Source organism: Notolepis coatsorum, assembly GCF_963971535.1.
Source record: "Notolepis coatsorum genome assembly, chromosome: 5".
In the NCBI taxonomy this organism is placed as follows: domain Eukaryota; kingdom Metazoa; phylum Chordata; class Actinopteri; order Aulopiformes; family Paralepididae; genus Notolepis; species Notolepis coatsorum.
This window is the reverse complement of record NC_140169.1, coordinates 58,311,026-58,328,449: the sequence shown is the minus strand read 5'-3', so window position 1 is coordinate 58,328,449 and position 17,424 is coordinate 58,311,026. Positions and strand designations below refer to the sequence as shown.

General features: G+C 45.0%; 1 protein-coding gene across 1 annotated transcript in view; it reads left to right on the top strand.

Annotated features, from left to right (window-relative positions):
- The window catches only part of ddx51 (DEAD (Asp-Glu-Ala-Asp) box polypeptide 51), a 54,172-nt gene extending 47,559 nt beyond the window's left edge, over positions 1-6,613 (top strand). The window contains exons 15-17 of the mRNA XM_084315266.1: positions 1,520-1,583; positions 2,470-2,604; positions 6,448-6,613. Coding sequence (XP_084171392.1) covers positions 1,520-1,583; positions 2,470-2,604; positions 6,448-6,465 — 217 coding nt within the window. The 3' untranslated portion in view covers positions 6,466-6,613. The remainder of the gene's footprint in view (positions 1-1,519; positions 1,584-2,469; positions 2,605-6,447) is intronic.
- Positions 6,614-17,424: the final 10,811 nt, after the last annotated feature.

Sequence of the window (17,424 nt, the reverse complement as noted above, 5' to 3'; positions counted from 1 at the left end):
TTTTTAATCGCCTGACAGCACTAAAAAAAATGTAATGTAAAACAATTATTTAAGAAATCGTCATAATTTAGAAATTAGATTGCATAGGTCTATGAATCGAGATCGCGATTTTTTCGGGTTAATTGTGCAGCCCTACTCCACACATCACTCCGCAGTTCATCAGGACCTACATCCACAGGTGAGTTCACTCCACACATCGTTTACTTGTGATATTTTTATTAACATTTTCCATTTTTGAGATAATAATAATAATAGTACTAAAAAAGATTACAGATTACAAAACAAACATAAGATTTTTTAATAAATGTAACTCACATCTTTAAGGTACAGATACAATAATTAAATAAATTCAAATACAATAAATAGAGCTCTCCCAATCAACCACCCCCCTGAATCCCCCCACCCCCACTCCCCAAGATCACCCCCCTGAATCCCCATCCCCCCACCCCTGGAAGCACACGTTTCTTTAATACCATCTTTATTCATTCATTCATTTATTTAAACATACTAAATAGAGGGTCAGTCATGTGGAAACTAGTGCTGTCAATCGATTAAAATATTTAATCGCGATTAATCGCATGATTGTCCATAGTTAACTCGCGATTAATCGCAAATTAATCACATTAAAAAAATGTATCTACCTTAAACTGATATTTTTCAAGTTCCATGTTTTAATACTCTTATCAACATGAGAGTCAACAAATGCTTGCTTCATGCAGCCATTTAACACAAAAGGATGACCCTCATGCATTGCAAATTTGCATCAAATTCAAAACAGAGTGATGCACAAAATAACTTAAAAGAAAATAATAATTTAAAACAATGAATAAAGTGTGCATGAAATAATAGGGGAAAGAAAACGTTAGGAACTCTCACCCCCTCTCTTTCTCTCTATATCTCACACACACACACTTCAGAAACAAACCTAGTATCAATGAGAGCATCAATAATACACCTGAGTGAAGTCTAGTAAAGTTAAAAGTTAATCGCGAGTTAAAAAAAATAGTGGCGTTAATAGAATCGGGCGATAACGCGTTAATACCGCGTTACCTTTGACAGCCTTAGTGGAAACATTAACTTTTTCTCCATTCTCACAAACCATCCATCATAATTCCATTGAAAAAATATATATGTATTAGCTTTTCGGGGCACAGGACAACGCGGCCATGCTGATGGAATTTGTAGTCCATCACCTGCTTAGGTTTGTACATAATCTTGAACCTTTGACCTTTTTAATGCTTTCCAAGTGGGATTACACAATGTTTGACTTGTTTATCATTTGGTTGATCCTGGACTGATTGAATGTGTGGAACACTGTATGCCGAAAATGTTTTTTTCTAGCATTGAGTATCATATGACTGAAACTTTTATGATTTATTAATATTTAATTAGCATTTCATTCCACACCTAGAGCTAAATGTATGTTTGTAGAATATTGACAATAAGTTATGTTGTGTACCGTATATGAAGCTCTTTGATGCTGTGATCTGAAGACAATGTCCTCATGTCTCTGGTAAAGAGTGGGCAGGACTGCGAGGGCAGGGAAATCTGGCCTGGCCTTTACATTCCTGTTAGGAATACAGGTGAGACATTCCCTCAATGATAGGTGTTTGTCTGTCCTGTCTCCATGTGATTGGTGCATGCGTGCGTGTCTGTCCTGTCTCCATGTGATTGGTGCATGCGTGTCTGTCCTGTCTCCATGTGATAGGTGCATGCGTGTCTGTCCTGTCTCCATGTGATAGGTGCATGCGTGCGTGTCTGTCCTGTCTCCATGTGATAGGTGCATGCGTGTCTGTCCTGTCTCCATGTGATTGGTGCATGCGTGCGTGTCTGTCCTGTCTCCATGTGATTGGTGCATGCGTGCGTGTCTGTCCTGTCTCCATGTGATAGGTGCATGCGTGTCTGTCCTGTCTCCATGTGATAGGTGCATGCGTGTCTGTCCTGTCTCCATGTGATAGGTGCATGCGTGTCTGTCCTGTCTCCATGTGATAGGTGCATGCGTGCGTGTCTGTCCTGTCTCCATGTGATAGGTGCATGCGTGTCTGTCCTGTCTCCATGTGATAGGTGTTTGTCTGTCCTGTCCATGTGATTGGTGCATGCGTGTCTGTCCTGTCTCCATGTGATAGGTGTTTGTCTGTCCTGTCCATGTGATTGGTGCATGCGTGTCTGTCCTGTCTCCATGTGATAGGTGCATGCGTGTCTGTCCAACATTATGGGAAATACACTGACCGTCTTCTCCAGAGTCGGACAAGCAGATAGATACCAGTCTCCTCTCTGTGTGCGTTCAGTAGAAAGATATCCCGCTGCAAACTAGCCTAGCTTAGCACAAAATGAATGAATTGAAGTGGATACGGACCACTAGCCACTTCCATTAATTTGTGCTAAGCTAGGCTAGTACATACGCAGAGAGGAGACTGGTATCTTTTCTCTTGCCTACACTAAGCCAACCTTTGGGTTGTACTTTCCCAGGAGAAGAAGTTCCTCCAGATGGTGAAGGACGCAGGCAGCCCTGGTGTCCAGAAGCAGCTGGTCAAGTCTGGGAACCTGAAGACCATGGAGGTCCGCTATGAACAAACCCTGCATGAGCTGGCCAACACCATTAAGGTAATTCCACTATGAACAAACCCTGCATGAGCTGGCCAACACCATTAAGGCAATTCCACTATGAACAACCCCTGCATGAGCTGGCCAACACCATTAAGGTCATTCCACTATGAACAAACCCTGCATGAGCTGGCCAACACCATTAAGGTAATTCCACTATGAACAAACCCTGCATGAGCTGGCCAACACCATTAAGGTAATTCCACTATGAATGAACAACCCCTGCATGAGCTGGCCAACACCATTAAGGTAATTCCACTATGAACAAACCCTGCATGAGCTGGCCAACACCATTAAGGTAATTCCACTATGAACAAACCCTGCATGAGCTGGCCAACACCATTAAGGTAATTCCACTATGAAGGAACCCTGCATGAGCTGGCCAGCACCATTAAGGTAATTCAGATAATGTATAGGTACTAGGGATGCACCGTTACTGGTATTGCATATCGGTCCGATATCAGGCTAAAATAGAATATCGGTATTTGGAGAATTTTCCAGATACTGAAATCCGATGCCAAGAAAAACATCTAACATGTTGACACGGAACACTAACATCTAACGTGCCAGAAATCAAAGCAAAGTTACTTGATTTGCTGAATTTTTTACACGTTAACTCTAATGGAGTATTAATAATGTATTACCGTAATTCCTCTAATAGTGACCCGGGCTTGTATTTGTTTCAACTGTAGCGGGGTACCAGGCTTTTATTAGGAGGAGGCATGTATAAGAGAGAGGCCTATATTTCTAATCTTCAAACCGATCATAATGAATAAATCAACATTTTGTGTCAGTTTGAACCCAGTAAAATGTACTGGGTTCATTTATTGAAACCAAGTACTGTATGAAATAGTAAACGGTGCAATTACAGGTGGTCACTGGTCATTTCAACATTTTCAAAGTGAAATCAAGTAACTTTACCTTAGCAGCTCAGTATGCAGCTCAGTATATTAGTAACCCGGCTTGTATTAGGAGGTCGGCTTATAATTGCTTAGCTCAAGAGCGCACCCGGCCATTAATAGAGACCCGGCTTGTAATTGAATTAGATCCACTATTAGAGGAATTACGGTATATCTCAATAATCTCTGTCCAATGACCCCAATATGACTCAAAGCCCAGGTATCGGGACTGAAGAAGTGAGATCAGTGCATCTCTACCCAGCCTCTGAAAGACTGATATAGAGAGTTATTAAGATAAAAGGCTAATACGGGCGGCTGGGTGGCGTAGCGGAGATTGCGCTCGTCACCAATGCAAGAGACTCTGGTATCGAATCCCAGTCTCAGCATTGCCTTCGGCTTGGGCCGGCCGTCGTACTGGCTCATTTGGCAGAGTCAGCGGGTGGAAGTCGATGGGTGGGGATTGGATGTTGTGGACAGCGAACAGCAAACAGGTCCACCGACGACGCGGTCTCCCAGGTACTGCACAGCACCCTCTCGCACCTTGACCGTTAGAAGGGGGGCTATGTGAGACTGTTGTTCATTGACTACAGCTCAGCGTTCAACACCATAGTCCCCACCAGACTGGTGGACAAGCTGATCGAGCTAGGTCTGAGCTCCGCCCTGAGCGCCTGGGTACTGGACTTTCTGAGTGAAAGACCCCAGGCGGTCAGGGTGGGGGGTCAGACCTCCAACACCATCACCCTGAGCATCAGGTCCCCCCAGGGCTGTGTTCTGAGCCCCCTGCTGTACTCACTCTACACACACGACTGTGTGGCCAAGTTCAGCTCCAACTCCATAGTGAAGTTCGCAGATGACACGGTGGTGGTGGGGCTGATCTCGGACAACGACGAGAAGGCCTACCGGGAGGAGGTTGAGGTACTGGAACGCTGGTGCCAGGACAACAGCCTGCTCCTGAACATTGGTAAAACCAAGGAGCTGATCGTGGATTATAGGAGAGGACAGCAGGAGACGCACACACCACTGATGATTAACGGGGCTACCGTGGACAGGGTGAGCAGCTTCAAGTACCTGGGGGTCCACATCTCAGAGGACCTGACATGGTCAACACACATAGACACAGTAGTAAAGAAGGCGAAACAGCGCCTCTACCACCTGAGACAGTTAAGGAAGTTCAGAGTATCGGGGAAGATACTCCAGTCCTTCTACTCAGGAGCTGTAGAGAGCATCCTGACCGGAAACAGCACGGCACAGGACAAGAAGGCCCTACAGAGAGTGGTGCGCTCAGCCGAGCGTACCACGGGTATTGCACTACCCCCCCTGCAGGTTCTATACAACAAGAGGTGCAAATCCAGAGCCTGCAGGATAATGAAAGACCCTCACCACCCCAATAACAGCCTGTTTCAGCTGCTGAGGTCAGGCAGACGCCTGCGAACCCCAGCTACTAGGACAGAGCGGCTTAGGCTCAGCTTCTTCCCCCAGGCCATCAGAGCCATGAACAATGAACATTGAGTGCTCAGAACATTGAACTGTCCACACACAAGCACACATGAACACACACACGACACGCACACTGTGCACGCTCACACACGAGCAGCCACTTAACACTTTAACATGAGCGGGCACACACTCATGTCGCACACACGCACACTTATGGCCAAAGGAAAGGACACTTTAAATTAGAATAACAGGAACAGTGTATTGCACTACCAAAGCTAACTAGCATGTCCCATATGCTCTGTAAATAACTATGTACAGATACCGAGATGTCACTCCATGTTACCTGCTACCTGTTACTGCACAATGTTGTTTCCTTCTTTTGATTCTATTATATGTACCACTGTATTGCACATCGTTGCGGGCAAGACCACCCGCATTTCATTGTATACCTGTATGCCGTGACAATTAAAACTCTTGACTTGACTTGACTTGACTACAGGTCGGTTGGGAGACGCCTGCACAGCAGAGACAGGAAGTGGCGGGGGTAGTGTGAGCCTCCCATGCGTTACTCCTCGCCACTGAGAGTCCGCGCTGGCAGGTGAAAAGATGTGACAGGCTGCCTCCTCGTGTGCCGGAGGGGACACGTGATGCAAGGCTTCTATCCTCACTACAACCGACCAGTGGGGGGCATAGTCGAGCAACGTTCAAGACAGGGGAGGGGAGAATTGGATACACGAAATTGGGATGGGAGAAAAATAGAAAATAAGGAGAAAAAAGTGGATACAAAAAAAAGAAGATTAAAGGCTAATGTAGAGTCAAGAGAGAAAAAGATATATATTATCGTCATAAAATTTCAATATTTTCTCTTTTTTTTTTTACTCTGAAATGACATATTCCGTTCTTCAGATATCAGCTTGCTGTGTGGAATCTGGGGACTACCATCTTTAAATGTGTCATAGATCATTGATAGGCCAAAACCATATGAGCACCTGGTCCAATCAAATTTAGGAAAAGCATGGTAAACAGGAAGAGATTCTTGTGAACGGACTGTCCCAATAACCTTGAGGATACCCATGATGTGACCTCATGCACAGAGTTGACCAGACCTGCTGTGTGTTGTCTGGGTGAATATCTTCAAATGTGTCATTTAGGCCAAACCATATGACCTGCCAGATAACATTTCTGAAGGAATTTGGGAAATAATTGCTAAATGATGTGCAAGGTAAATGTGTTTCTTGTGAACACACTGTCCAATTTCCACCAAACTTGACAAATATGTTTGCCATACGATAGCAAGGAGGCCTGTGGAGTTAATCTGGCCTCGTGGTGGCACAACTCTAAACAACTAAAGTAAAACATTAACTACTCCTCAACAGCTCAGTTTAGGGTCAACGGGTCAAAAGGTCGACTGAGAATCTGGGCCGTTCAGGCCACTGCCAGTAAATGTCTTATCCTCTAGAAGTTTCTCTGTTAAGATACTCAAAATAGTTTTTATCTTCCTCCACAGGATGAAAAGGCCATGTAGTGAGTTGCCCTGCGAGGAAGCAAGGCTGACATCATCATCATCATCATCATCATCATCATAATCATCTCTGTGTACCTGAACACGTTGTTCATATTGAAAAATACTTTATACTTGAAAGTTGTATTTTGAAGTCATTTGTTTTGGTTAATAAAATGAATATATCGACGTGTCGAGAGGTTTTTCATTTCAACCCTTTCCCCCCCAAAACTATGTGAAGCGACTTGATTATCCAACATTGCCATAGGTCTTTACACAACATCAGAGATATTGGCTGAGTCCGTGATCCCAACAGAAACGACTGGGTAGCCCCCACCACCAGAAGTAGAGAAAGAAAGAATGGAGACATGTATTCATTCTCTAGGGCTGCTGCGTTCACATTTACATTTTTACATTTACATTTAGTCATTTAGCTGACGCTTTTATCCAAAGCGACTTACAAGTTCTGTACGACAAGCCATCAGGAAGGGCACAACTCTATCAGCTGAGTAACAATGTTCGTCAAAGTGTTGAGTGCTACAGTGTAGGTTAGTTTATTAGGACAAGTGCATGACAGTATGGTTAGTTAGGGTTAGATAATAATAATTTTTTTTTTTTTTTTAGAATTCAGATAATGGTTGAAGAAGTGCGTCTTTAGTCGACGGCGAAAGATTGGACGTGTTTCGGCTGTCCTAACTGGGGTGGGTAGTTCATTCCACCATTGTGGGGCAAGGACTGAGAATAGGCGACTTCTCTTTGATGACCCTCCCGGAGCTTGGATAGGAGTAGGTCTGAGGCGGCCAGAAGAAGCAGAGCGTAGGGGTCTTGAGGGTGTGTAGTTAGAGACCATTGACCGGAGGTAGGCGGGAGCAGTTCCCTTTGCCGCACGGTATGCTAGGTCGAGGGCCTTGAAGCGGATTCGTGCAGCAATGGGGAGCCAGTGCAGGTCCCTAAGAAGTGGGGTGACATGGGCCGACTTCGGTAGGTTTGAGATCAGGCGGGCCGCTGCGTTCTGAATGAGTTGAAGAGGCTTAGTGGCAGTGGCCGGGAGGCCAGCGAGCAGTGCGTTGCAGTAGTCGAGGCGGGAGATGACTGTTGATTGGACGAGGAGTTGCATGGATTCTTTTGTCAGGAAGGGGCGGATCCTTCTGACGTTGCTCAGGAGGAATCGGCAGGTTCTGGTTGTCGCTGCGATGTGAGCAGAGAAGTTCAACTGGTCGTCGAGGGGGGCGCAGTTTAACAACAAACTGCTATAGAGGGACAATGAGAAGTACAGCTGAAGCGGCATCTCTTTGATGCTGCATTACTTCATCGTGCTTGACCCTCACTGGTGATTGGCTGTATGTACACAGACACGCAGCTGTGTAAACATTTCCACTTTAGAGGACATTATACATTTACTCCACTACATTTCAAATCCACTACATTTATCTAATACCTGCAAGTAGCCTACTACTTCATTAAAAATAAAATGTAATCAAACAAAAGACATTTTTAACACATTGGGTGCCATGCATTATGCCCATCTTTACCACCCTCTGCCAGCGCTAGCCTGTAACCCTATGGAGTGGCTCACCTTCTTTGCAGGGCTATAACTTTTTAAATATTATAGCTATATCGACATTACTATGGCCCATTCAACATCGGGTATCTATCGTTCAGTATGTGGGAACGTTATATTTTTCCATTCACACATTGTCGTGTTAGTACCGTCGAGAATATAAGTATTTTTTTAGACTGTATAGCAGTCATTCCTAGAACGCGCTATAGGCCCCGACGTGTATTATACATTATCGATTGGTGTTTCGTCCCTACACACGCTATGTAACTGTCCCTCTTGCAATGATGAAGCAACTCGTCTTTGATGTTTACTGATTGGCTTTATTTCCGTTCGAAGAGAACATCTTTATTCCGAACCGTAAAACTGTGAAAACATACATGAAATACAATCAATCACGGATCAAACCATAACAACATACATACAATTTATCGGTCGTTACAAGGGTGGTTGTTAACCCACTGAACTTAACTACAAGCGCAGTACGGTCCCAAACGTACCTTATTGACTGCATGCAATATGAGAGGACTGTTATGGAGCTTGGTGTCGATGTGGCTTGTCTGAAGATGGTGAGGAGAGAAAGGAAGAACCTTACGGGCTCTCCCTATTTATACACTAGTGGCGATCTATTATGACATCACAAGGCCGCAGGACCGCCCACACAGGGCGATCTATTATGACATCACAATGAACCAGGGCATTCTAGCCTGTTATAACCGGTTCTATTATGACATCACCACTGCAGTTACACGCTATATTAAAAATGTCAAATGCAAGGCGGTCAGGTGGCGTAGCGGAGATTGCGTTTGTCACCAACACCGGAGACGCTGGAATCCAGCTCACAGCTCCGGTGTTGTCACCAGCTTGGCTGGCCGTTCACACTAATACAATTGGCAGTATTAGAGGGTGGGAAAGCTGGCGGGGTGGGTCCGGGTCGTTGTAAACAGCGACTCCTACAGTTCGGTCGGGGCGCCTGCTCAGCGTGGATAGGATCTAAGGGGGGTAGTGTGATCCTTCCACACGTTACACCCTCTCAGTGAGAGTCTGCGCTGCCAGGTGAAAAGAAGCGGTTGATTGGCTGGACGTGTGTCGGAGGAAGCACGTGATAGCCTCCACTCTCCCAGACCGACTGTGGGGGGTAAGTGCGCAGCGACCAGGAAGGGGATTGGGAATTGGCATAACGACTAACATTGGGATGGGAGAAAATCGGAGGAAAAAGGAGGGGGAAAAATATGCATTTGAAAAAAAAATTCAAATGCATATGATCGCTATACATTATGCTCCATCATGCATGAAGGAAAGGGGGGGGGGGGTCGTTTATGATTCCTTGATTGTCAGTAACGGCTTTCTTTAGTAAGACACCATATGTTGATCGGACAGATTGCAATGAAATACATGGACAATCGAGCTGGAAATAACGTTAGGTTCCTCTTACCTGTGCCCGATGAGACTGGAGGGAAAATATTCCAATTATTTGACGTCGATCTGCTAGATCCATTTTCCGTTTGTATGACGCAATAAACGCTGAAGGCATATTGATTCTTGCGTCTCGAAAGCGATCCAATGCACTTGAGGTGTGTATATTGATCCACGCTACAAGATATCTCTGGCGGAGCCTTTTCCCAGATGCACCGAGCGCCACTTCCGATTTAGAGTGGAGTGTAACTTGCCCCGAAATCCACCAGGCGGCGGTATTGAGGCGTTGCAATATCAGACAGGGTCCAGCTGGCTCCCGGAGGCTTCCTGGATGAATTATGATGCCAATAGCGAATAAAAGAAATAGCGATCATAACGAGTTTACTCGCTGTTGGCACTCAACGCATGGCGGCCAATAACGAGTATACTCTCGTTATTGGCAATTAATGTGTTAATGGAGGACTTTTACCATTGTTTTATTCTGTCTGGGTATTTCTACTAGGTTAAGGATTCTCTAAGTAAAGGATTTTGGTTCTTCTTCCATCACTGGGCCACAGTAGATTAAAAAAAACAGCTGCTGCGCTTCAGTTGATCACAGCAAGCTTGACCTCTGTTCCCACTTGCAGCGAGATTTGATCTATAAGTCCCCTGTAAGGTAGTGACCACATGGTGAGAGAAGGAGGAGGGAGAGAGAAGTGATCTAAAAGTCCCCTGTAAGGTACTGACCACGTCGTGAGAGAAGGAGCAGGGAGAGAGAAGTGATCTATAAGTCCCCTGTAAGGTACTGACCACGTGGTGAGAGAAGGAGCAGGGAGAGAGAAGTGATCTATAAGTCCCCTGTAAGGTAGTGACCACATGGTGAGAGAAGGAGCAGGGAGAGAGAAGTGATCTATAAGTCCCCTGTAAGGTACTGACCACATGGTGAGAGAAGGAGCAGAGAGAGAGAAGTGATCTATAAGTCCCCTGTAAGGTACTGACCACATGGTGAGAGAAGGAGGAGGGAGAGAGAAGTGATCTATAAGTCCCCTGTAAGGTACTGAACACATGGTGAGAGAAGGAGCAGGGAGAGAGAAGTGATCTATAAGTCCCCTGTAAGGTACTGAACACATGGTGAGAGAAGGAGCAGGGAGAGAGAAGTGATCTATAAGTCCCCTGTAAGGTACTGAACACATGGTGAGAGAAGGAGCAGGGAGAGAGAAGTGATCTATAAGTCCCCTGTAAGGTAGTGAACACATGGTGAGAGAAGGAGCAGGGAGAGAGAAGTGATCTATAAGTCCCCTGTAAGGTACTGACCACATGGTGAGAGAAGGAGCAGGGAGAGAGAAGTGATCTATAAGTCCCCCTGTAAGGTACTGACCACATGGTGAGAGAAGGAGCAGGGAGAGAGAAGTGATCTATAAGTCCCCCTGTAAGGTACTGAACACATGGTGAGAGAAGGAGCAGGGAGAGAGAAGTGATCTATAAGTCCCCCTGTAAGGTAGTGACCACGTGGTGAGAGAAGGAGCAGGGAGAGAGAAGTGATCTATAAGTCCCCCTGTAAGGTACTGACCACATGGTGAGAGAAGGAGCAGGGAGAGAGAAGTGATCTATAAGTCCCCCTGTAAGGTACTGAACACATGGTGAGAGAAGGAGCAGGGAGAGAGAAGTGATCTATAAGTCCCCCTGTAAGGTAGTGACCACATGGTGAGAGAAGGAGCAGGGAGAGAGAAGTGATCTATAAGTCCCCTGTAAGGTACTGACCACATGGTGAGAGAAGGAGCAGGGAGAGAGAAGTGATCTATAAGTCCCCTGTAAGGTACTGACCACGTGGTGAGAGAAGGAGCAGGGAGAGAGAAGTGATCTATAAGTCCCCCTGTAAGGTACTGAACACATGGTGAGAGAAGGAGCAGGGAGAGAGAAGTGATCTATAAGTCCCCTGTAAGGTACTGAACACATGGTGAGAGAAGGAGCAGGGAGAGAGAAGTGATCTATAAGTCCCCCTGTAAGGTACTGACCACATGGTGAGAGAAGGAGCAGGGAGAGAGAAGTGATCTATAAGTCCCCCTGTAAGGTACTGACCACATGGTGAGAGAAGGAGCAGGGAGAGAGAAGTGATCTATACGTTCACCTGTAAGGTACTGAACACATGGAGAGAGAAGTGATCTATAAGTAATAATAATAATGCAGAGTTTGGGACATACAGGGTTGAACAGTACGTTAGTAAAGTTAAAAAAGCATATTAATGGACAATGTGAGCGCAGTGTTGGTCAAGAGACGGTAGAACATGTTGTAGAACAGTGTACATTATATCAACGGCAAAGAACAGTTCTTATCAGGAATTTTCAGAGGGAAAAGATAGCACTTAAAATAGCTGACATATTGCAAAGAAATTCTGGAGAAGTTTGTATGGAGAGTTTATTTTATTTTTTGAGAACAACAGGTTTATTTTATAGGATTTTTAGAACATCCAGATCCACACTCCTTATCAGTAGATGGCGGTAATGCTCGTCGAAAGTGATTGCCAACCGCCAATAAAATAGAAAAGAAGAAGAAGAAGAAGAAGAAGAAGAAGAAGAAGAAGAATTGTTGTGAATATTGCACGCGGAGTTAGTACGAGTGGTGGTTTACCATCAGGCAAGTAACCCTTTCTTTAGCTAACTAACGATATTACTACGAGTACGTACACTTATTTTATATAGTTCTATAGTAACGTTACATGTTCAGACCAGAGACCAGAGACAAAAAATGCTCTGAGTTTCGTAAAAGTCAGTATGACTATGCGTGCACCTCATGGTACCAAAGCACCTCAAAGGCGCTTAAAACAAAATTACAAACATCACAAAACAAACTGGTCAGACTACTACTTGACCTGAACCCCAGAACCCACCTCACCCCTGCCCACTTTGCCAACCTAGGATGGCTTAGAGTAGACGACAGAGTACAGCAACTTGCAATGGGCCTGGTCTACAAGATACACTATACGACCGGGGTGCCCATGTACATGTCAAAATACTTCCCAAAGGTCAGTGAATACCACAACCACTACACCAGAGGAAGCTCAACAAATCATGTTAAACCCAGATTCGGCTCAAACAAGGGACTAAACACGTTCCGCAATTATGCCACAACAATGTGGAACGCCCTACCCAAAGCTGTAAAGGAATGTGAATCCCTGCCCACATTCAAAACCGCCCTTAAAGAGCACCTACGGGAGGCTGCAATTCGAAACTGGCCACCGTAAATGCCCAAAACCCCCACCACCTCCTAATAGACAGTCTCCTCCCCACCGCATGTATATATTCCCTCCCCGCCGTATGTATATTTCCCTCCCACCCACCCACCCCCTCCTAATGTACAGTCCCCTCCCCATCATATGTATATACTCTGTCAGGATCTAGGGGTAACAGTACTGTATATTTGAATACCGCCTATGTCACAAATGTATCAGTACTAAATACCTATATGTCCCTATGCCATAAATGTCATGTATGTTGTGTATGTCATAAATGTCTATATGAATTGAAAATGGGGGACCCTGATGGAAACAAGACAAACGTCTTTCTCAGGTCTGCATCCCCTTAACAATTGTATGTATTGAGCCGTACTGTATTGTACCCATTCTGCAATCTGTTAAATAAAGTTTTCATTCATTCATTCATTCATTCATTCATTCATTCATTCATTCATTCATTCAAAGCTTACTAAAAGCACGAGCAGTGAACTCCAAGCCCACGTGACTGAACTCAAACTAGAAAGAAACAGACTAAGAAACGACGTAAACTCCATGATCAAAACTGCAAAAAAGAATTTCATCAATGACAAAACTGAGGAAAACAAAAACAAACCACGTGAACTTTGGAAATTACTCAATAATCAACTAGGATGCAGTAAAAAACTTAAAACCAGATTCTCAAACATAAACATAAAAACGGACAACACGCTCATCACAGACAAGCTGGATGTAGCCAATTACTTAAAAATTTTCTTCACAAACATAGCCACAACACTGGTAAACAAACTACCCTCCCACTCAGGGCTTTATGGGGTAGAACACATAGTAGCTTACTACAAAAACCTAGGGGTCCGCAAGGACGACTTCAAGCTGGAAATGGTAACAACAGATGAGGTACTCAATAAACTGAGCGCCCTCCAACCTAACAAGGCCACTGGCCATGACAACATCCCCTCCAAATTCCTCAGAGACTCAGCAGCCGCCATCACACCAATCATCACACACATAATAAACCTCTCCATAAAACAGGGACACGTCCCCAAGGACTTCAAAATTGCGAGGGTGACCCCTCTGCACAAAAAGGGCAGCAAATTAGACCCAGGCAACTACCGCCCTGTTTCTATTCTCACCTCCATCTCGAAAGTCATGGAAAAAATAGTCTACGAACAGGTCGAAAAGTACCTAGCGGAAAAAAATCTAATCTACGAATTCCAATCTGGCTTCAGAACATCCCACTCCACTGACACATGCCTTCTCTATTTGAATGACCACATCAAACAAGAGGTGGACGCAGGCAAATACTGCGGCATGGTCATGCTGGACCTACAAAAGGCCTTTGACACGGTCAATCACTCCATTCTGATTGACAAGCTAAAAGCAATTGGTCTTGATAGTCTATCAGTGAGCTGGATGCAATCCTACCTTGAGGGGAGGGAACAGATGGTGGAGGTAAACGGTACCCTATCCCCCCCCCTCACAGTGAGCTGTGGTGTTCCACAAGGAAGCATACTAGGACTGCTACTGTTCCTAATTTATGCAAATGACATGTCGTCAGCTTGTGACTGCAACTTGTTCCTGTTTGCGGACGACTCAGCCCTGCTGGTCTCTGACAAGAACAAGTTACAGGTTGAAAAAACCCTCAGCTCGGAACTAGGCAGAATCTGCATATGGCTCGCTGATAACAAACTATCATTACACATGGGCAAAACAGAGTCCATTCTCTTCGGTTCAAATAACAAACTCAGCAAGACCGACGGCTTCTCAGTTACAGTGGGTGACAATATTGTCACAAGGAAAGATGAAATTACCTACCTGGGTTCCATCCTAGAGGCTAATCTCTCCTGTGACAAAATGGCATCCAATGTAATAAAAAAAGTCAACCAACGAACTCGATTCTTGTACCGGATCTCCTCTCTGGTAAACAAGAACACCCTGAAGACTCTGGCAGGAGCACTCATTCAGGGGTACTACGACTATGCTTGCACCTCATGGTACCAAAGCACCTCAAAGGCGCTAAAAACAAAATTACAAACATCTCAAAACAAACTGGTCAGACTACTGCTTGACCTTACTCCTAGAACCCACCTCACCCCTGCCCACTTTGACAACCTAGGATGGCTTAGAGTAGACGACAGAGTACAACAACTTGCAATGGGCCTGGTCTACAAGATACACTACACGACCAAGGTACCCATGTACATGTCAAAATACTTCCCAAAGGTCAGTGAATACCACGATCACAACACCAGAGGGAGCTCCACAAATCATGTTAAACCCAGATTCGGCTCAAATAAGGGACTAAACACGTTTCGCAATTATGCCACATCAATGTGGAACGCCCTACCCAAAGCTGTAAAGGAATGTGGATCACTACCCACTTTCAAAACCTCTCTCAAGGGACACCTACGGGAGACTGCAATTCAACACTATCCTAACCCAACCCCCTCCAATGTACAGTCATTTACCTAGTATGGTTTTGTCAATAGTTCAATGTACAATTGTGTTTGTTTGTACAGTGTCTCCCCCCCCCCCCCCCCTCAATGTACAGTGTTACTTGTTTATACAGTGTGCCCCCGCCCCCCCCCCCCCCCAACCACCTCCAATGTAAATTACCCAGTATGGTTGTCAATATCCCAATGTACCCAACCCCCCCCACCCAACCTCCTCCGATGTACAGTTTCTACGTCAAATGTATATACTCCCTTTTCTTGACTCCTTCTGTATCACAAACAGTACTGTATTTGCAAATCTGGTATGTCATAAATGTATAGATGTAGCAGTACTGACTATCTGTATGTCATGTATGTCATATATATATGAATTGAAAATGGGGGACCCTGATGGAAACAAGACAAACGTCTTTCTCAGGTCTGCATCCCCTTAACAATGGTATGTATTGAGCCGTACTGTATTGTACCCATTCTGCAATCTGTTAAATAAAGTTTTCATTCATTCATTCATTCAGACGTACGTGTTATGTTTAACAGTTGGCTAGCCCCGTTTAGCACAAAGCAAGCAGTTGGCCAGCTGACACAGTTGGCTGTACCACTTAACGTCAGCGAGCAGGAAGCCAACGATCATAATATCAAGCAAAGCGTGGCGTACATGTATACAATTTAAAAGGCTAACTAGCTAGCTGGCTAATTCAGTATATGTGTGTGTCACTATGAATAAAAAATGGGGGACCCTGATGTAAACGAGACGAAAGTCTTTCTCTGGTCTGCATCCCCTTAACAATCGTCTGTATTGAGCTGTATTGTACCCATTCTGCAATCTGTTAATAAAGTTTCACATTTTATTCCCAACAATAGCCTCCAGCTGCTTACAAAAACTCCACTGAAGAAGAAGACACATGCTTGGAAGCAGCTAACCAACTATGGACGGTGATGATGGAGATCTAGAGTTTCTGACAGTGAACGATTTCACCAAGTTACCTTTTGAACAACAATTGGAAATTATAGAAAATGGAAGGCCGACACCGACATTGTTTATTCAGTCGGACTCGGGAGCGAGTATGCAGCAGCAACAACGTTCTTTTAACCACGAACACTACCGAACAGAATGGCTAACTGGATCGGCGAAGCGAAATAAGCTATTTTGCTGGCCGTGTCTCCTGTTGGCATCTTCGAAGATAAACAACCCCTGGACCACTGGGTACGGGGATTTACCTAATCTGTCCAGGGGCATTGAGAGGCATAGCAAGTCAAAGAACCACATCACTGCGAGCGTAAAACTGAAACTTTTCGCCGGTAAACGAAGGAACGATGCTGTCGACCAGGCTGCAGTGAGAAATGTCCAAAGACACATCCAGGAGGTAACGAAGAACAGGGGCATCTTGAAGAAGCTCATAACGGCTGTGTCCTACTTGGGGAGGCAGGAACAGGCGTTCAGAGGCCATGACGAGGCAGCAACAAGCCTCAACAGAGGACAGTTTGTGGAACTAGTCAATGCCTTTGCCGAGTTCGACACTGCCATGGCAGAACAACTCGGGTCCTCCACGGTGTTCACGGGTCTGTCGTCTACCATCCAAGAGGAACTCGTTCAAAGCATCGCAGAGGTCATACAGAGAGAGATAGATGGTGAGATCAGTTCTGCACCATTTATATCCGTCCAAGTGGACACAGACATTTCATGTAAATGTCAGCTGTCGATCATAGTACGCTATGTAAACGATAAGGGTGTTACATGCGAGAGATTCTTGGGGTTTGTCGACGTGAGCGCAGAGAGAAACGCAGAGGCGATCACTGCTGTTGTCATGGAAACCATAGGCAAATACAACCCATCAGCCAAACTGATCTGTCAGACATATGATGGGACAAGCTGTATGAGTGGTGTCCAGGCTCTTGTGAAAACCCAGTGTCCATATGCCCTCTTCATTCATTGTTATGCCCATAAATTAAATGTGGTTTTAGCTCAGGGGGTGAGCAATGTCCAAGAAGCAAAGGTGTTTTTTGCAGCCGTTGACAGCTTTCACGACTTTTTCACCCGGTCATGCAAAAGAACAGCTATGCTGACCGAGGTTGACAACAGCATTCGGGTACCAGGTGGTTGTGCGACACAGTGGGATTTCAAAAGCAGAGCGGTGCATGCTATACATGAAGGCCAGAGATCGCTGAATATTGTTTTTGATAGGATCATTGCTGAGCCTGGCTGGGACAACGAGTCAATCGCCCAGAGCGGTGCTCTTAAACAAAAACTGAAGGAGTTTATGTTTGTTTTTTTACTTGGGGTTTTCCAGGCCATCTTTGGCATAACGGAACCACTGTTTCAGGCTCTACAGAGCACCTCTCTGGACAAC